This window comes from Haliotis rubra, unplaced genomic scaffold (assembly GCF_003918875.1).
Source record: "Haliotis rubra isolate DU_JTF1 unplaced genomic scaffold, ASM391887v1 Scf36, whole genome shotgun sequence".
NCBI classification, from domain to species: Eukaryota; Metazoa; Mollusca; class Gastropoda; order Lepetellida; family Haliotidae; genus Haliotis; species Haliotis rubra.
The window spans coordinates 2,305,663-2,327,223 of NW_025767035.1; the positions used below are offsets into that span (position 1 = coordinate 2,305,663).

General features: G+C 40.4%; 1 protein-coding gene across 2 annotated transcripts in view; it reads right to left on the bottom strand.

Annotated features, from left to right (window-relative positions):
- Positions 1-21,561, bottom strand: part of LOC124285415 — a 67,677-nt gene that overhangs the window by 12,238 nt on the left and 33,878 nt on the right. The window contains exons 11-23 of one of the 2 annotated variants that reach the window (XM_046721639.1): positions 20,982-21,215; positions 20,675-20,689; positions 17,335-17,412; positions 16,682-16,839; positions 15,166-15,325; positions 14,174-14,284; positions 12,391-12,405; positions 8,921-9,122; positions 7,894-7,938; positions 6,113-6,204; positions 4,379-4,525; positions 3,329-3,488; positions 2,600-2,719 (exon numbers count right to left, since the gene is read on the bottom strand). In XM_046721639.1, the coding sequence (XP_046577595.1) occupies positions 2,600-2,719; positions 3,329-3,488; positions 4,379-4,525; positions 6,113-6,204; positions 7,894-7,938; positions 8,921-9,122; positions 12,391-12,405; positions 14,174-14,284; positions 15,166-15,325; positions 16,682-16,839; positions 17,335-17,412; positions 20,675-20,689; positions 20,982-21,215 (1,537 nt within the window). The remainder of the gene's footprint in view (positions 1-2,599; positions 2,720-3,328; positions 3,489-4,378; positions 4,526-6,112; positions 6,205-7,893; positions 7,939-8,920; positions 9,123-12,390; positions 12,406-14,173; positions 14,285-15,165; positions 15,326-16,681; positions 16,840-17,334; positions 17,413-20,674; positions 20,690-20,981; positions 21,216-21,561) is intronic. The other variant, XM_046721640.1, reaches the window with a different exon arrangement.

Below are 21,561 nucleotides of genomic sequence, written 5' to 3' on the forward strand. Positions count from 1 at the left end.
TACATCCAATGTGTACTTATATTTTCGATCAAGCAAATTGTACGCACGTATCAAGTACGGAATCATCAAGAGGATATGGAATTATTATCATGATGGCTTCCTAATCCCTAAGTTAATATATTGTTGCACTTTCTAAAATATGAGCATGTTTCATTTGTCGTCAAATCAGCCGCATAATCTTTGTTGAAGCAATGAAAGTGCTATGCTGGGTCCTGGTCCGCAAAGCATTCATAGCGCTACATTAGAGTTACGACAGGTCGTAACGTTACGAACGCTTTGTAGATCGGGACCCAGATCTGGATGGATGACCTCTTGGGGAACACCATGGAACAGCATGTAGCAGTGCGTAGTGACAAAAGCAATCTCCTAATCACTCATTGTGGGCAGACAGTGCTGCGGCAGCTAGACAACATGATGTGGCATACTGCTAAAGGATATCGCTATGTTATACTACTGAGGGATATCTCTGCCCATTTGATGTTATTTCAGATTACTGAACATATTCAACACATTTTCTTTTCCTCTTCTTGCTTCAACTAATAATGAAAGATTAAAGAAAATAAATGTTAAAAAAGATTTCAATGACAATGTTAGTAACGTCAAAAAGGCCACAAGCAAGCAATCCATCGATGTTAAGTGATGAGTTCACACGGGGAATATTGACAGCAGATATTTTGAAAATCCAGTTGGGATCCTGCTTGTATAACTTTGAAATAGGTACAGTGAACCCCCTTCAAAAGAACCCTTGTCCCGATGTGTCGTTTAAACCAAGTGACCTGAAGCTTTCTTGCCAATACTTCAATCCAAAATCAATACTCGAAGATCGTGATAACACTATAACACTATAAAGGATTTCAACACAGATGATATGCAGAACGCTTCAGCAGGAACAGTGAAGCCCATTTGGCATCACGATCATTGATCATATGGACTGTCTGTTAAAATTCTTATTTTACTGAGTGAGAGAGAGAATATTGAACATTGAAATGAGACGACTGTGACGAGACATGCTGGGAACCCATCTTATTCTATCCTAATTCATTATGGTTATAGCAAATATGACTTCTTTGATGGGCATTTTGAAGTTGAGTTGATGAAGAATAATGACAATTATTATGGAGATACAACTTCGTTTATTTTGTGTAGGCGACGTTTCGGCATAGGTTCTAATGTCGTTGTCGTGCTTGACAACGACATTAGAACGTATGTCATAACGTCGCCTCCACAGAATAAAAGAAGTTGTATCTCCATAATAATTGTCATTATTCTTCCTCTATAGCAAATATGTTAGAGTGTTATTATACAGCTTATTGTTAATTAGGATCACACGAACACTTACACGGTTACTTGGTAGATGTGTTAAATATCGGAGCAGATACGACTGGTTTAACCAGTCTGCGCTTAAGTCTTGTGCTATATATAGTTGTAATCTTCAGTGGGGTGTGTAACTGGCACAGGTTCTTACTCTGGAAACGAGAGTCTCCGTATGGTAGATAGTATTAACTTAAAGCTACATGAGCAAGTAAATAAACAGACTCTTTGTCAAAGTGTTAATGTTTGAGGGAAATATCCAATTACGATGGTCATATTTTCTAATACATATATGCAGCTACAAAACTAGGCGCAACGTAAATGTATTTGTTTAAGAATTGAATGTGGCATTATTTTGTGGTTATAGAGGAGAATTTAAGGCTTTTATCCTAACTAAAGGCAATAAAACTAGCTGACCATGCCATCTGTTTATCCGTTACTCTTATTGTAAACAAAGTTATGATTCGTCGTAGACAAGCCGCACATATCCACAATCAGTTGCAATGTGTTCCCCACGTGTAATGTATCTTTTTACATGCAGTTGTGTACACACTATTAGTCAACTCACGTGCGTTCATTTGTGCTATATATGCGAAACTCATTAAACTCCAATCACACATGTATCCATCACATATGTGGTCAGTATGGATATCTGGGGGTCACTGCAAGTGTTAAAGTTGTTATGACACATCGTCACTCTGTTTACCCGCTCAACCTTCGATAACTGTTCTCTTGGCTGTGTGTCACTCCGCTCGCGTACCTTTGAACTGGACCTTTTTCGTTTATCTGCGCTTGCGTTAAGCGAAGGTTTATTTACGCTTAACTTTGGCTGCTGCCGACGACCCCCTTCGAAAACGCGTACTTTGATAGAATCGAGAGTTATCTCCCTTATTTGTGTAGTTTTGTCTTTGTCCGGTTTCTGTTCCTCTTCTGGTTCCTGTTTTATATGTTTTGGAGATCATCAACTACATCTTGGTGAATGACGAACAGTGTGGACAAAGGTCATATGACAGAAAGATTACTCAAGAAGAAAAGGGGTATTTTGTATCAGAGCATTGCATTTTTAACTTCATAAAACATAACTGAATAATAAAATATAATTGGTTTGTTAATCAAGTCTACAAAATATGGCAATAAGTTTGAGAAGAAAAAAATAACGATATTTGCAATTAAGAAAAGAAAGATTCAAAGGTATAATGTGACTAAAAAGCAAAATCAACTACCTGCCTATTATGTCTGATTGAAATCTATAACCCATTACTGTAACACGAGTTGTCTTCCCTCCTACCTTGCCCTTGTTCTTCTTCTTCCACGCCGTCCCAGTGTCTGCCCCCATCCTCATGGTCAGCTCAGCCTGGGACATGGACGCCAGGTCTTTGGGGTCTACACCGAACTCCTCTGCTTGGTACTGCAACAGGCAGTCGTGTTTTGTTGTATGAAACATTGCCCCCTGATAGCGAGTGCACTCGAGTACACACGAGCACACTCGCTATCAACCCGTGAAGATTCGGGTTAGAATTGATCTTCAACAACCCATGCTTGTCGTAAGAAGCGACTAATTGGATATGGTGGTTATGCTCGCTGACTTGGTTGACACATGTCACCGTATCCAATTGCATATTTCGATGATTACGATCTTAAACAGTTGCTTGTCAGGTCAAGACTCGCTGCACTCAGCAATATTCCAGCTATATGACCACTGAGTCTAGACCCGACAATGCAGGGATGGCCAAATTGTCCAAGATGGCACATTTCTCTGTCCAAAGCTACTTCCACAAGACGTGCCAAAACACCTACTATTGGAAGTTCGAACCCCAGATTCGCCCAGACAGTTGGTTTGTCAGGACCATATCGTATTTATGTATTTAACCAAATTAGTAAACACTAATACCTGCATCACTTAATGCTTTCCCCGGCTATCAACCTGTCAAGGTGACATATAACTGAAATATTGTTCAAGATGGCGTTGAAACTTATGGTGTGTTTGTTGTTTCCAAATAAACGCATGAAAACTTACCATAATAAAATCTTTGAACAACGCGTCCAGCTTGGACTGGACGTGCTTGTGGACTTCCTTTAATGTGGGAGACTTGGGCCTGTCTTTCTCCCCCGCCACCTTGGTGGAGATCTTCTCAGGCATTGGAGCGAACTTCTTACTCTGAGCGTCTAGATATGTCCTGTTGTATGTCCATCATAGAAATGTTCATTGTGTCATGACGTGATAATTCAGTGATGTAGTGACGAGGAAATGTCCATTGATGCAGTGATATGGAAATATTCATTTATGTAATCACGAAGTTGACACGAACATATTCATTTATGTAATCACGAAGTTGACACATTTATGTAATCATGAAAATGTTTTCATTAGTGTAATATAATGGCAATGTACATATAGTTAATGAAGTGGAAATATTCACTGGTGTAATGATGTGGAAATGTCCGTTAGTGAAATGATGTGGAAATGTCAATTGATGAAATGATGTGGAAATGTCCGTTAGTGAAATGATGTGGAAATGTCCATTAGTGAAATGATGTGGAAATGTCCATTGATGAAATGATGTGGAAATGTCCGTTAATGAAATGATGTGGAAATGTCCATTGATGAAATGATGGGGGAAATGTTCATTTATTTTAGGATGGGGAAATGTTCAACGTTGGCTCAGTAATCGTTCATAGTTCCATTATTCAAATGAATATCAGATACAGTCGACTTCACGGTAAAAGTATTCTGAATAAAAAAATTATGTTCGACAATTACGATTACTTACGTTAGTGCGTATGCCGCGTTCATATTTGGCGAGTTTATTTTGCAAACGCTGACTAATAAAGGACAGATCTCGCTTTGTACGATACCACATAATCTTACAAAATACTTGATAGTTTTCATGAAATTAGTCCACCATATTGTATTGGAGAAAACATCACTATCGCGCTGTCATTAAACATCAAATAAACTCATTCTGGCGTTCATATAAAACACACATATTTAACCTAACTAGGCTGTCCGAGAAGGTGTGACAACAAAGAGGACCATGGCACATGCTGACCCTCGCTATCAGCTTACTTGTATATATGTCCAGCGTGCGAGTCTTTCTTCTGTTTGTTATCTTTCATGTCAAAATAAGTGTCAAGGTCATTGTGGAGGGGCAGGTAGTGGGCCAACTCTTTAGAATCACCGTCCTGGATGAACTTCCTGAACATCGCCATCAGTCTGAAGCACATGATGCAGCAGCTTACAGTATGTAGTGGAAGAACATCATTACGTCACTGTTAATATCATGTGATGGATGTTCCCGTTAACCACCTTTAATACATACATTTAACATATCCCGTTTTATTTTAAATAAACAAAAAACATTTATCATGGAAATAAACTTAAAAGAACCTGTTGGTTTGTTAAATTCAAAATCCTGGTTAAACACATGGTTATGACACGTAGTTAACATCAATATCAAGTGTACCAGAGATCAAACATTGATCCTGAATTCTTAAAGAGTGGTGCATGTTAGCAACTCACTGAGCGAGTGCAAGTCTACATACGGGGGCAGTACAGAAACTGCCTTCATAATAGGACACTCACTGTCTGAGTGCAGGTCTCTATAAGAGGGCATTATAATAACTCATTGTCTGTCTGAGTGCAGGTCTCTATAAGAGGGCATTATAATAACTCACTGTCTGAGTGCAGGTCTGTATAAGGGGGCATTATAATAACTCAATGTCTGAGTGCAGGTCTGTATAAGAGGGCATTATAACTCGCTGTCTAAGTGCAGGTCTGTATAAGAGGGCATTATAACTCACTGTCTGAGTGCAGGTCTGTATAAGAGGGCATTATAATAACTCACTGTCTGAGTGCAGGTCTGTATAAGGGGGCATTATAATAACTCACTGTCTGAGTGCAGGTCTGTATAAGAGGGCATTATAACTCGCTGTCTAAGTGCAGGTCTGTATAAGAGGGCATTATAATAACTCATTGTCTGTCTGAGTGCAGGTCTCTATAAGAGGGCATTATAATAACTCACTGTCTCAGTGCAGGTCTGTATAAGAGGGCATTATAATAACTCACTGTCTCAGTGCAGGTCTGTATAAGAGGGCATTATAATAACTCACTGTCTGAGTGCAGGTCTGTATAAGAGGGCATTATAATAACTCACTGTCTGAGTGCAGGTCTGTATAAGAAGGCATTATAATAACTCACTGTCTGTCTAAGTGCAGGTCTGTATAAGAGGGCATTATAACTCACTGTCTGAGTGCAGGTCTGTATAAGAGGACATTATAACTCGCTGTCTGAGTGCAGGTCTGTATAAGAGGGCATTATAACTCGCTGTCTGAGTGCAGGTCTGTATAAGAGGGCATTATAATAACTCACTGTCTGAGTGCATTATAATAACTCACTGTCTGTTTGAGTGCAGGTCTGTATATGAGGGCATTATAACAACTCACTGTCTGAGTGCAGGTCTTTATAAGAGGGCATTATTATAACTCGCTGTGAAGATCCGGGGTAGAATAGGTCTTCAGCAACCCATGTGCTTGCCATAAAAAGGCGACTATCTTGTCGTAAGAGGCGACTAACGGGATCGGGTGGTCAGTTTCGCTGACTTGGTTGACACATGTCATCGGTTCCCAATTGCGCAGATCGATGCTCATGCTGTTGATCACTGGATTATCTGGTCCAGACTCGATTATTTACAGACCGCCGCCATATAGCTGGAATATTGCTGAGTGCGGCGTAAAACTAAACTCACTCACTCACTGTCTGTTTGAGTGCAGGTCTGTATATGAGGGCATTATAATAACTCACTGTCTGTTTGAGTGCAGGTCTGTATATGAGGGCAGTACCCCTATCCCGTCCTCTCCTTCTCCTGCCATCATTCCGTCAACACCCTCACCAGACTGGAAACAGAAGATTAAAACACCATCGCAAAATAGTGAGACAGTCTCTAGCTAAAAGTAACTGTCATGAATAAAATATTTTAAATGCCTGCATTATAATAAGATTAAAGGATTAGTACATGTAAGTGTAAGATACATTATGTGAAACATATCGTGTAGAATTCAATAGAGTCAGAATCCTGATTCTTGACACGAAACTTATGGTGTAGAATTCTACATATTCATTTCGGAGAGACATATATTTGATTTGTTTGCTGTTAACGTCGCACTCAGCAATATTCCAGCTATATGGCGGCGGTCTGTAGATAATAGAGTCTTGGCAAGACAATCCAGTGATCAATAGCATGAGCATCAATCTACGCAATTGGTACACGATGACATTTGTCAACCAAGTCCGCGAGTCTGACCACCCGATCACGTTAGTCGCCTCTTACAACATACATGGGTTGCTGAAGGCAAATTCTAACCCGGATCTTCACGGGTTGGCATTTATTTAAGAACATTAGATGCACTGGTTTTGAAAAGATATCCTACCGTACTATATTTATTACCGCACATTTCCAATCTGAATTACATCTACAAGGAACGACTAGATACCCTTAACATATAGAGAAGAATAAGACTATCTAGTAAACGGTCTATTGTGAACGTAAGAAATACTGGGTCTACACTATGCTTTGCTATTGGACTCTTTATACAACGATACTCATAAAAAGCGAATCTGAATGCAATGAAATGTAAAACAGCCACCATTTTGATCCACCTAATGAACACTCGCTCAATTCATTCCCTTTTCAGGGCATTCGTAAAAAGATGCATGTTATTGGTTATTCCTTTAAATACAAGATCAGTGATTTTTTAATTAACACATGGTGTTTATTAATTAACACATGGTGTTATCACATATTTCCTATGATCCAATGGAATCTGTTATTACTGACAATCGAGATTGTTATTCTCTGGCTTTGGCAAAACAAATGTTATTTGTAATGACTGAAAGATATACAAAAATGAATCCTACTTAACGATTGATGGGACACAACATTAAATGTATCCACACATTGTATGATGATGACTTTGTGATGTTAAAATATGATAATAACTTTGTATTACTTTCCCTTTGAATGATATACCTGTTATTACACGACAAGTCTAAAATGACACCCGATGGTTGACATCTTCGTGAATCCCACAAATTTGATAATACATATACAGAAAACATGTTGAAATGTTTTTAAAAAATAGCTGGAATTTAAATAAATATAGATTGAACATCAAATAAGCTGCCTGGAATGTCATGCTGTTAGTAGCTTGATGTCACAGAAGAAGCGCTGGACAAGTACTTGATGCAGACTCACATCACATCAAATAGCCAGGGTCTGGTTCAATGACCGAGACATACATTACAGCGATAAAAGATTCAAATTATAAGCGAACAAGGCAAAATGAACAAAATGAAACTATAATAAAAAACCTTGTCAACTTAAGCAAAAAAACGAGTCATCGAAAATACATAAACGATATAGAATAATGAAAAAACGAACAGAATGAAGGATTTAAATTTGGTTAGTTGAAGTTTTCATAGCAAGATATAGGACAGCTCCAGATTCTAGAGGTGGATGTAATACAACTGTGATTCAGTGTAATCTGCAGTTTTCTAGAAGTGGCATGGCCGAACAATCAACTCACAAATCGGCTTCTAGAACGCTCTGACTCGTCGTCGCTAAAATCAGACTGTAGCAAAGTGTTTGCTGATAAATCGATTCTTACGTTGCATAATATGATTGACTAATGTACTGGTGGGCATGATGTAATGGCTGGCTGCAGAATGGTCGGGGAAATCGTAATATTTATACGTTAGTGGAGTTGGGGAGAAAAGGCCGCCATTAATCCATGAATATTTGTCTGGAAATTATCCCCAGTTTAGTAAAATCTTTAAATAAAAACTTGCACCTTTCGTGATAAAACATAAATAAAATGTCACGAATATAGATTATGATTATTTTCCCTGGAACAAAATGTTAACACGAGGGCTGATGGTGTACCAGAGGAAGTGCGCTGCACGACTGTATAAGCTCTGTGGTATATGAGCCGTGTACACACAGGTTACCGTATTCATCGACATACAAATCCGACTCCTCAAAGAGAGAGTATTACTAGAAATTGCATGCACACACGCTTTAGCTTTATGTTAGTAAGTTTATACAAGACATATATAAGCCAGCATGGTATGGAAGTATGCGCCTGTAGATTCGTCATGTGAAGTTTTAATGACGACAAAGACACATTGTTTTGATAAGGTCATCTGTTGCAAGTACCGTGATCAATGTACAATATTTCAGTACAACAATATTTTAATCCCATCACCACGTAGTCTAAGTAAACTTAGGTTTACTTAGACTGGCTCAGTTCAGTATAACAGTTTAACGAACAATAATAAGCCTAAGTTTACTTAGACTGATCACCACGTGTCAGCTTCTTGTGGTAAGAAAACCTGAAGTGACGACAGCTGCCTCATTGTTGAAACCACTAGTACCTGCTGGCGCTGACAAACCACAATATATTGCAGAGATGAATCTGGAACACGAACTAGCGGATCCCTGGGCAGGGGAAGCAACTCTGCACAAGAAACATCGGCGCCGCCTAGACCTCTAATATTCATTCCTACCCAAAAGGTAATACCGACTTTGGTATACAGCATGTGTTTAACCCTCACCTTGGACCCTTTCTTTAGTTTAGCCTCTTTCTGCCTGGCGTATGCAGCCTTAACGGCCTTCTTCCGTTCCTTCTCCATCTCCTTGCGACGTTCAATACGTAACTTTTTATTCAATGCCCTCCTCTCGAAGTCGATGTCTTCTGCCAAGGTCAAAGCACGCTGTAGTCGTCGTGCCCGCTCAGATGCCGTTGACCCCGGGACCCTTCAACACCATATCATGTAAGGTTGAGGGCTCCCTTAAACACACTTTTATACCCTGTTCTAATCAGGGCCTTTCATATTAGACAGACGTATGTTCAATATCTGTTATTGTATTTGCGCACCATGCTTACACTAAAACACTGCCATCTGAACAAAAGATTTACATGAAACTACTTTAAGATGTGCTGATATAAGTTCAGATTACATGTAAATGAAATTGAAAATAGTTTCAGATGAAGACTTAATCAGCAAGCTGGCGAGTAGGAAGATATTCAACTGAAACATGCAGGTATCGCATCTCTATGAAGGCATCGCCTGTACTTCATGGGTCCCCCGGGAAAACAAATGTCAGCTTTGGGGTGAAATCCTTAAAAAGGAAACGCCAGATATCAGTCGCGACTTCAAACCAACGCGTGTGTACTAATGTAGGAAGGATGTGTATTGGAACCCGTGAAGTATTGACGATGTGTGGAGGTAGCACAGAAAGACGTACTGAGGGAAACGAAAGATTAGTAGGGATTCAAACACATGCACTCCACAGTGGAAAAACAGTCTACCTAACACTGGACACACACACTACGTCATAGCCCTAGCATCTTATACACCTTCACACACTTAAACCTTAACCCGAGGTTAGTTAAAATAATATTCTTGTTTCTCATGCCTGGTTTTTCTGTCTGGAATTTGGTTCTGAAATTATGTTTTAATGGATTTATAGATAATTGTATTCTTGTGAACTAGTGACCTCCTTTGGCCACGCCCTTTAGGGGCAAGAAGTGTCAAGACAGGGGTCACATGCCTTGATTACCAAAGTTAGATTTCTCTGTGAATATGACACACTCTGAATAACATTATGTGTACAAAATAGTCGGACATCAGTGCAAAACGAGCTTCGAGTCGAAAATACGGTTCTTATTTGGACTTAAAGTATATAAACTCTGTCAAAAAAGAAACGCAACCTCTGTATTTTAGAGATTTTGATCTGAAGTTTTAGGACGACACGGCATTTTTATTATTTAAGACAGAAGTCTGAAATTTGGCAGAATAATAACCCAAATGGGCATGTTTAAAATTGTCATTTCAAAAGTCATCTCACAGACACCAGTTTGTCACCAGGGGGGCGTCTTTCTCAGTATTTCGTATGAGCACCACGCGCTGCAATCACTGCACGGCATCTCCTTGGACAAGAACGGATAAGACGCCGGATTCTTTCCTGGGGAATGGCTCTCCACTCCTCCTGCAGTGCAACGGCGAGCTGTTGCAGCGTCTGTGGCGGCGGCTGACGTTGACGTACGCGTCGATCCAGAGTATCCCACAGGTGTTCAATAGGGTTGAGGTCTGGTGATTTAGAGGGTCATGGCAAGACATTGACGTTGGAAGTCTGCAGAAAGTTCATTGTTGCACGTGCAGTATGAGGCCGGGCGTTGTCCCGTTGAAAAATCTGTGTCTGTTGGTCAAGAATCGGGAGAAGGTGAAGCTCTAACACGTGGTTGATGTAACGTTGGGCTGTCAGGTTCCCTGGAACGATCACCAAGTCTGATTTCTGGTTGTATGAGATGGTTCCCAAAACCATGACGCTTTCTCCGCCAAATCTGTCCACCTGTCGGACGCAGATGGGCGCAAAACGTTTATGACGTCTCCTATACAGACGCTGTCTTCCGTCGTGACGTTGCAAAAGAAAACGTGATTCATCAGAAAACCAGATTCGCCTCCAGTTTTGTAAAGTCCGTATCCTTACGTTGTTGCACCACCTGAGTCGTCGGCGTCGATGTAGGGGCGTAGTACAGGTCCAACAACTGGTCTACAGGCACGTAAACCCGCTTCTTTCAGACGGTTCCTAATCGTTTGAGCTGACACTCTCCTCAAACCTGGTATTTGTGTGGCAGTCACGGTTGGTAGGGCATGCCGATTACGCAGGTGATGGACCCGGATGTACCGATCTTGAAGGGGTCGTGATTCTTGGCCTTCCACTTCTCGGGCGATCGTTGGTCAAATTGAAGTTGTTGTAGCGGCTCCAAAGTCGGGATATCGTTGTTTTGTGAACATTTAGGTGCCGTGCAACAGTTCCAAAACTTTCTCCGGCTTGAACACGACCAATGGCGATATTTCGGTCGGCAGCACTCAATCGTGGCATTTTTAACACAGCTTTTCGGCGACAAATGAATGAATATAATACGGAAGCACATGGGCTTTTATACACCCCTACATTAACTGCCATTTTCATGATTTGCATGTGTTTTTTTTTTTTGTGCGAAGTCACCATGAGGGTCATTTCATGCGTTGTGACGGAATAAGCAATAAAATACACTTATGCGTACAAATGCAGTTGTTTGGATGGTAATCTTCATTAATTACGTGTATCATTTCAATACATTCGAATAAAATTTAGTTTGGAAGCAATAACTTCATTCAAACGAATTTTTCATATCTGAGGACAGGGGTTGCGTTTCTTTTTTGACAGAGTTTATATATATAATATTATATATGAAAATACAGGCACGGGCAGATCATGAGAAACAACCACAAAATTTTAACAAGCTTCATACAGTAGATTAGGTAAATATATTCTGCAAATATATAATGATTTAGTGGAGCTTTACATCGTCGAAATAGAACCCGTGTTCAGCACAACGAGCGAACACTCTAACCACTTGGCCACCCCATGTAAGTTTTGAACCACAAGTACCGTTTGTCAGTTAAGGAATACACATTGAGAAAAAAATGTAAAACACACTTTGATACAATGAATAAATATTGTTATGAACAATATATCATATGTTTACATTCTTATAGACGCAGTGTTGAATACGAATACGACTTGTTATACAGGCTTTGGGGCAATATTTCAAAGCAGTGGGATGCGAATGGTAGTACCTTTTCGGAAATTTGAAATATAATAGCCTGGATTAAATATGAGCAGTTCCTACTTCAATAGGGTAATTATAATTGTCTATCAAAAATATTTCAAAATCTATAATATATATCTTGTTTTTCATCAATCTTCAACTACTAAGATGTCGTTTACGAAGTTTGCCAGTTGCCCTTTATCAACATTTGCCAGAAAACCGATTATCGTGAGTGAGAATGTTTCTGAACAGCAGAATAAAAAAATGTTCATGTTATTTCTGATCAACTGAAAACGTGCATGAAAAACTGAACAGTGTATAACAAATAAAGACAGAAGTGATGGGACACGTGATAACAACTGCATCACTGGGTTACACACAGACAAGCCACTCCCAACCTGGAGTACAACGTCACACAGTTACCTGAGAGGCTGGAGTCTAGGGAAGGAAACGAAGGCATGACATCAGATACACGGAAACACAAAAGGCTGGCACCGGTTTAAAACACCATGCCAACCTGCAGTCCATACGTATAGTTGTTCCCTCTAAAGGTAGCCATCAAACGCTCATTCCAAGCGCTGCTTCAACACAAATGACTCGTGCTTGTTGTTTTTTTTGCAGAGTTTTTCAATCAGTGAGCACTTGGGTATGTTATTAATGAGACTGCACATTTGTCTCAACTTTAAAATCAGCTGGTTATTATATTACGGGTGTCGTTTTCAAGCACAACTTTTCAAGATTTTGGGTATCGATCGATGGCTTCCTTTAAATATTACAAATACCAACGTTTGATATTTGTATGTACATGTACATAAAATACTGCATGACGAAACTTGGGTCAGGTGATTTTTAAATACTTTTTATCATAAACTTATTCTGACATGTTCGAATCTGTGGCAAAATATCCCCTGGCTATGGACACTCTTTGAAACATCTACATTGTCATAGTTCTATATCAAAACATTGACAAAATTGTTGTAACACGAAAGCTGCATCGTTGATGAATTGAGCCTGCTGCATATAGTGATTTCAGTACTGGTAGGCCTACGATCACTGAGTCTAAGCGTCAAGTAAGATTGTTACGATTTTCGAAGGTCTTCGGTAGCAAGCCGACCCATAAACGGATTGTCAGTGGTCAGTGTTAACAGAAATACTTCTTTTGACGAGGAGATGTATCGTATCGTTGTCAAAGGTGTCATAGAGATAAGGATATAAGACCGCTTTGTGGAACGAGACCAAGTGCTCTATCGTAACAGTCATTGGTATCCCGAGAACAACATAAAGGTGATCGAATATCGGTCGTGTAGATTCAATACAATGAGTAGGCGAAATAAAACATAATTAAACAGCCTGGAAAATAATTAAACAGTCTGGATATACAGCATGCGTGGTGAAGTTTAAAGTAATTCTAGTTTGGTGAGAAACTATCCACGACTTAAGTCATGCAAATAGGAATTGTGTTAACAAGTATTACCAGTAAGGGAAAAGAAACACTCCAGACCATGCATGGTGAAACTGACATCAGATTGTTGGAGACACTAGTTGAAGTATGTAGGGTACATCAACGTTTCATAACATGCGGTTAGTTAGAACATGGGCGCTTAAAGAACCGGTTTGGAAATTATTATTTTTTCACTTACAACAAATTATGTTTATACAAAATGCATTAAAGTATAAAAGTATATACATTTTGTTTGTTGTTTAAAGCCGCATTCAGTAATATTCCAGCTATATTACGGCGGTCAGTAGATGATTGAGTCTGGGCCAGAGACCTAGTGATCGACATCATGAGCATTCACCGACGCAGTCAGAATACGATGACATGCATCGGCCGAGTCAGCGCGTATGGCCATCCGATCCCCTTAGTCGCCTCTTACGACAAACATGAGATGCTGAAGAGCAGGGATGATCTTTCGGTGATTATCAACATAAACAATAAACAGTTCGTAAATATTTACCACTAAGACATAAAAGTACTAAACACCAGGTGTTTCCTTCGGATGAATTAGTAACCAAACTACATCAATCGGTCCACACCGTTAACATGGGTACATACTCACGACAAAGCTGTGCGTATAAAAGCGGTGCCTGTTTTAGATTCTACCACCACGAGCCCGTCACACAGGTCTTCATCAAGGGTCAGACCGAGCAGTGCGGGCAATAAATCCTCAGTGCGGATGTTATAGGATAGAACGTGTTTGTTTACCTTCTAACCCAAGGTCGAGGTCGTTTGATGACCACTTCCGTGTCGGTGACGGTGATCTCAATGGCGTCGGCGGTGCTAGGAGGGCTGTCTGCGTCAGGACGCACTCGGCAACTAGCGAGGGAACATAGGAATGAGGGGTTTATGAATGGTGCATTACCCAGCAGTATGAAATCATCTAGGCATTTTACAATGGTCTTAAAACAGACTGTTACTAGACAAAAAAGTGACACAATAGTCCACGCCATGAGATCGGAACACAGATTCCAACTTAGAAGGCAAGCGAGGGACACAGAGGGGTATTATTTCCCAGAAACTCCACGTGGCAGAGAAAGGACTAAACAGCATTATTTCTTTGCAAATAATCCATCCAGTTATCTGTGTATGAGATGTAAATCATTCCAAACAGTACCGAGAAGCCAATGATTACTGTTTGTGATCATCGTTTGTTAGAGAATACATACTAATAACTTATAATACTTACAAAATGATTTGTTGAAAATCCCGAATATGTTCAAAGAGTGGAAGCGCTGTCCACACGAAATGTGGAGTTGCCCCAAAAGCAACTCCATTTCCTCGCTGGACAATGAAAAAAGAACACGTGGCGCAAGAGTAAATAAATATAGAGGGTGTCAAGCTATTACAGACAGATCTGTAACTTTCTAGACCCCTCTGCCAAATGGCAAAACCTGATCTATACTTGCGAAATAATGAAATGCGAGGAAAAAACTACCTTGACTCTTGTGCCACGTGTTCTTCTTTCACTGTCCAGCGAGGAAATGGAGTTGCTTTTGGGGCAACTCCACATTTCGTGTGGACAGCGCTTCCACCCTGTGATGTTTGAAGTACCGAAATCATCCCTAACCGAAATAGACGGTCAGATTTTAAGGAAACGTTCTCTTACGCGCCCTCATGGCAACGTTGATTACAACTAGTATTATGCACTGTGCACATCGTTACAAAGTAAGCAATATAAGGACAGTGATGGATCTCACTCTAGGAAAGTCTTGAGATCCTCCTTCAGGAACCTGATCCAGGCCTTCTCTAGACGGTCCACAGCCTGGTATTTGGCGGAGTCGTAGATGGAAGCCTCCACGAAGTCCCGAGCCTCTAGGAGGCTCTGGTGGATGCGATCTCGTATAGAGTCGGGAAGACCTGGAGACCCAGAAACAAGGAAGATGTGACGTATCGTACAATATAACCCTGGTTGGGGTGAGTTCCGTGTTTGATAGATGCTCCTGTCAGTGTCAGGCCACTCAAATTTGTAAAAAATCCTTGTCTATGCAAGTCTTTCTTCTTCCTTCCTTCCCCTCTAACTACGCCATCTGCACTGGTTTCATGTGATACTGTCGTACTAACGACCCATGGTAAACCTTAACGTCATATCTACCAGAAATTCCTTATATTTCCCCCATGCCATACTTCATCATACACACCAAAGATACATGCTATACTGTATTATCACCCAGTCATGGTAAACCTTAACGTCATATCTACAAGAAATTCCTTATATTTCCCCCATGCCATACTTCATCATACACACCAAAGATACATGCTATACTGTATTATCACCCAGTCATGGTAAACCTTAACGTCATATCTACAAGAAATTCCTTATATTACCCCCATGCCATACTTCATCATACACACCAAAGATACATGCTATACTGTATTGTCACCCAGTCATGGTAAACCTTAACGTCATATCTACCAGAAATTCCTTATATTACCCCCATGCCATACTTCATCATACACACCAAAGATACATGCTATACTGTATTGTCACCCAGTCATGGTAAACCTTAACGTCATATCTACCAGAAATTCCTTATATTACCCCCATGCCATACTTCATCATACACACCAAAGATACATGCTATACTGTATTGTCACCCAGTCATGGTAAACCTTAACGTCATATCTACCAGAAATTCCTTATATTTCCCCCATGCCATAATTCATCATACACACCAAAGATACATGCTATACTGTATTGTCACCCAGTCATGGTAACCCTTAACGTCATATCTACCAGAAATTCCTTATATTACCCCCATGCCATACTTCATCATACACACCAAAGATACATGCTATACTGTATTGTCACCCAGTCATGGTAAACCTTAACGTCATATCTACCAGAAATTCCTTATATTACCCCCATGCCATACTTCATCATACACACCAAAGATACATGCTATACTGTATTGTCACCCAGTCATGGTAAACCTTAACGTCATATCTACCAGAAATTCCTTATATTTCCCCCATGCCATAATTCATCATACACACCAAAGATACATGCTATACTGTATTGTCACCCAGTCACGGTAAACCTTAACGTCATATCTACCAGAATTCCTTATGTTTTAGTCCCTCACACAATGGGTATGGTATATATGTTACGCAATATTGTAAAACGAACGTATATAATGGACTCAATAATACACTTAGTGACTTAATCTGGAACTAAATCTTCACAAACTACAGACTACAACTTGTGACACATACCGACGTAGTACGGACTGTCGTGCGCCAGGAACTTGTTGAAGATGGCCCATGCGTGCTGCAGTCGAAGAAGTCGGTCTGCAGACTTGTCCTCGGTTGCGCCGTATTCCGTGACATCCTCCCAGAACAACAGGTTCGACAGCAACGACTGGTCCCCGCCCCTTGTGCACACACTCACACTATAGACTACAGGACTACACGCACTCACAGAGATAAATTTTAATTTGTCTTGTTTGTTGTTGCATGAGTGAGTGAGTTGTGTTTTAGCAATATTCCAGCAATATCACGGCGTGGGACACCAGAAATGGGCTTCACACATTTTACCCATGTGGGGAATCGAACCTGGGTCTTTGGCGTAACGAGCGGACGCTTTAACCATCAGGCTTCCCCACCGTTGTTGCATGAGCATCGATCTATGCAACTGGGATACAATGACATGTGTCGACCCAGTCAGCAGGATGACCACCAGATCCCGTTACGACAAGCATGGATTGCTGAAGACCAATTCTAATCCTGATCTTTACGGGTCGATAAATATTAAAACTTCTAAATGGTCCATGTATGTGAACTAATGATTGAAAGCATGTGCCAGGTAGCCCATAGGATTGTTCAGGTAAGATCCAAAGAAATATTTTATACAAAATGCTGTGTCTTACTTTTCAAGATATTTCTGGAAAGGTCCGCCGGCTAGTCGGTCCGCACTAAGCGCCAAGAGGAACCGTTCCTTCGTGGGCCTGGATAGCAACAACAGACATGAATGAGTTTGGTTTTACGCCGCTTTTAGCAATATTCCAGCATTATCACGGCGGGGGACACCAGAAATGGGCTTCACAAATTGTGGCCATGTGGGGAATCCAATCCGGGTCTTCGGCGTGACGAGTGAACGCCTTACCCACTAGGCTACCCCACCACCCCACAACAGACATGAAGAGGAGTTTCTTAAACTATAATACATGGTTTGGAAAGGGTGTGTACATTGCTTAATTCCTCATGCTATCGGATACGAAATGTCACGACATGACATGAGAAAGGAAAAACAAATAACGAAGTTGTTATCCACAAAATTTGTCTTGTATTACTACACCAACTTCCAAATGCCTTTGAAGAATTTCTTATATAATTTGTTGACAACATATGGACGCAGCTCGGTTATTCACGGAGTGGAGATACGAGCATGTTCCATATTCAGTTTACTTGTAGAACCTCTTAAGTTGATTAAAACTAGCATGCCTGTTAATGCAGATAGCGCAACTAAGTGGGCAAGTACATATATAGATACAATACATCCAAACGTTGGAACTATTATTTATACAATATACTCTAGTCAGACAGTCTCCAGTGAGAACGATGAATTGCAAAATAACTAACTCCAAACAGGGAATTGTCATGTATTACCAATCCTTTTCCGCATATGAATCCTAATGTCACATGTAACCAGGGGAGATAACTCTCATTAAAAAACGGATGCCTACAGCACATGGCCAGAACTGAGTGTTGTGTCATGTATTGGATTGAATTCCGGAAAGCTATAAGCTGTAACTGACAAAGTGATCACAGGAATAGTCTAGTAAATGTCAGTACGATACATGGCAAAGAATACCCTGTACCCAACAATGTCTGCTGTTTATGATTTTATAGCAATCACGGGAAACAGGTCTTCAAGAAACCATCGTGTCATGTGTAAAAGTTGAGATTTTACACAACGGTACAGGTAATGACAGACAAAGAAAGGTCATCTCATAATAATTTTTGTCGCAGTCTGACTCGCTTATGTCACAGCACTCTTCTTTAAAACTGCTTCTGTAACTGCTGATGGTCACAACTATACGTGGGACTGTTGCTTGCTGAAGTCCATCACGTGACCAGTATCTTTCGTCTCGTTGACGACTTTGGTAGCGCAACGCAGCCATGTCACCACTGTTACCCGACCTAGGGATTCATTTACTGCTATTCAACATCCCGCAATGTTAACGCTGTGTGCAATCGTCGTTTTCATTTGGCGACAAACGGACTAAACTAAAAAAGGCATGACGTAGATCTATATAACTGTTCTATATTGATAACAAAGAGTTGCGTGTTCTTTAACTTATTTTGTGTGGTATATCTTCCCAGTTTATCCTGCATTAAAGGTCACATGCAACCAAAAAATCAAACATAATTAAAACACAATTATCACTTCTTCATGACATATAATATGCATTGCTGATTATGAAAAAACAAATAAACAAAATTATAAGCGTATAATCGCAAATCAAAAGTGCAATATTTTGTACTTGGGTTTACCTCCCTCGAAACGAAGCAGCCGGGATACCGAACCCAGTCAGAGCGGGTGGGTGTGCACTCAAGTGTAACGGCTGCATTAGCAGATGCCGCCTTCACGGCTCATTGTAGGTGTATATATAGAGATGTTGGGTTTTGTAAATACATGCTCATTTTTTGTGTATAACATTTTGCAATCAACCGACATCATAACATGTCATGTGTTCAACTATCACACCTGCCTGTCTGTGTAATTACATAATGTGACAGAGACCGAACTCGGGCCATAAAAATCAATGCATTTTGTTTATGGTGTATAGCCTGATTGGTGTTAAGTTCAAATTGCATGTGGTCAGTGATAGCAGATGTGTATTGAATATTGTCATTAGCAGACAGGCAGGCAGACACACAGATGTCAATAAAACAAGACATTGAGTTTTGTCTGTGACAACGACATATCTATATCACAGTTAGAAATTCTGTCAACGCTAAATAATGACATTGCTTTTAAGTATCGAACTGTGAAAGTGACTCGGTAAGAAGAACGTGTGGTGAAATTATATAAACAGCTGATTTACTGTCATAACATATAAAAAGCTCGCGCCTGTGAGATATCAACAAAACATTAGAAAAATAGCTCACACCAAAGCCTTCACCGAGTATTCACCCGACAACCCGCTTCCAAGTTGCGCGAACCTATTTCACTGCGCACGTGCTATGAGCGCAGCCCAGCTGTTGAAACCCGTTTTCCCCAGAAAAGTCTGGGGAAAATTAGTGAAACTTTGAACTCCGATTTCGCGCGTTTTTTTTCATCGCGTTATTTTTCAACTTTATAAGTTGAATTTGCATTTTTTGACGATTTGTTTTGGTAAGTCCATACCGAAAGGTATCAGAATCTGCAAAGTTGTGTTTTACGTTGCATGTGACCTTTAAAGAACCCCTCTGTTGAGTGAGTGAGTGAGTGAGTATGGCTTTACGCCGCTTTTAGCAAGCTTTATTAACATTATGGTGGGTAACATCTGAAATGGGCTTCTTACACTGAACCCATGTGAGGAATCAAACCCGGGTTTTAGGCGTGACGAGCGAACGCTATACCTCTAGGGTACCCTCCGCCCTACTGATGCACATAGTGACAAGTAAACGTGTTAGTGAGGGGTCAATGTTACGGTGCGTGATTGTATGAGTAGGAGGGTTAGAAATATAAACACACATATATATATATCAACTACTTGCAAAAAGAAAAGTTTAAATAGTGCGAGAAATCTTAGTTTGCATACTACATGTGGCAGTGTTCACGAACGTGTGTGGAGAATGTGCACGAATGTCACCCAAACGCCATCTTCACGTGCGCCTGTCAGTCTCTCTACACGCGACACAATGTCTAGTAAGCTGGGTTTCTTCGTGTGTTCTATTTTTAAAGGTATATCATATACATTTCAACCAAATTTTCTTTTTTCAGCTGAATTCAACGTATTCAAAGCTTGGCACGTTACAAACACTAACATGTACCCAGTGTGCTAGAATACACCCACCACCCGTTTATTGTCTGTTTCGAGCAATGGCCTTCGACTCCGGAAGTGTGAGTATAAGATAGGAATAATACAAAAAGTGTAAATGGTAGTATTTAACCTATGAAAAACGTTTGATATTAGTTTTGTGAATCTGAACATGAACACGTTAGTGTGTTTAAGAGTTATATAGAGTGCAAGGTGAATTGATTCAATCATTCAGTCTTACCTGAAGCAACATAAGCTGCAAGAATCGAGACAAAACACATTGCAAGGCAACTAATTGGACAGATTGCGCCCACTTTCTATATATTTCTTGGGCTTTTAGAAGAATACAAATTTGTTAAAACAATTTCATTCTGTGTCAAGTGAAGACCTGTTGCCACACTCACTGTGGTCAAGCATGAACGGAGACACAAGGCTATTTCTTATTTTCTGTCAGGGGAGCTAAAATGTTGATGATTTTGTAAGAGGTGGGTCAAGAGAAACAAGTCCTATATGTGAAGAAGCGTAATCTGTTACAATTTGAGACTTACCCATTATGTCTGACAAGCGACGACGGTCGTCTCCCTTGCACAGACATGATGTCTCTACTTGTGTTGGCCTTGGTGACGGTGTCCCAGTTGGAGGTCAAGGACGACGACAGCGCGTCGTCAGGACGCAGAGGCATTGACCTCACCAAGGAGATTGATGGGAAGAAAGGCACGGGGTTCTTTGGCATGGTCTTCTTGATGCTCCACATCACAGTCTGCGGATCCTGCTTCGTGTAGCTGTGTGAGAGAGTTAGTTTGGCTTTTGTACAGTATATCGATATTCCACAGCATACACGTCATGTAGGTGTTAAACGATAACCACCATGGTGTAACCCTCGAGCATAGTATTAAGCGACACACATAATCTGAGTCCAATGACATTGACAATATATCTGACATAACACTTTAGAGTCTTTTCCTGCTTATAGCTAACTAATTTACGACCCAGTCAAAACTGAGCGCAAAACTGATCACGATCAGGGCTTGCTCCGACCTTCCGATTTAACCGTCGTCCATGAGATCAACCATGTGTTTGATGCAGTTGTTTAGAGACCTCTGTAATACAGCTTGTTATGATGCTGTC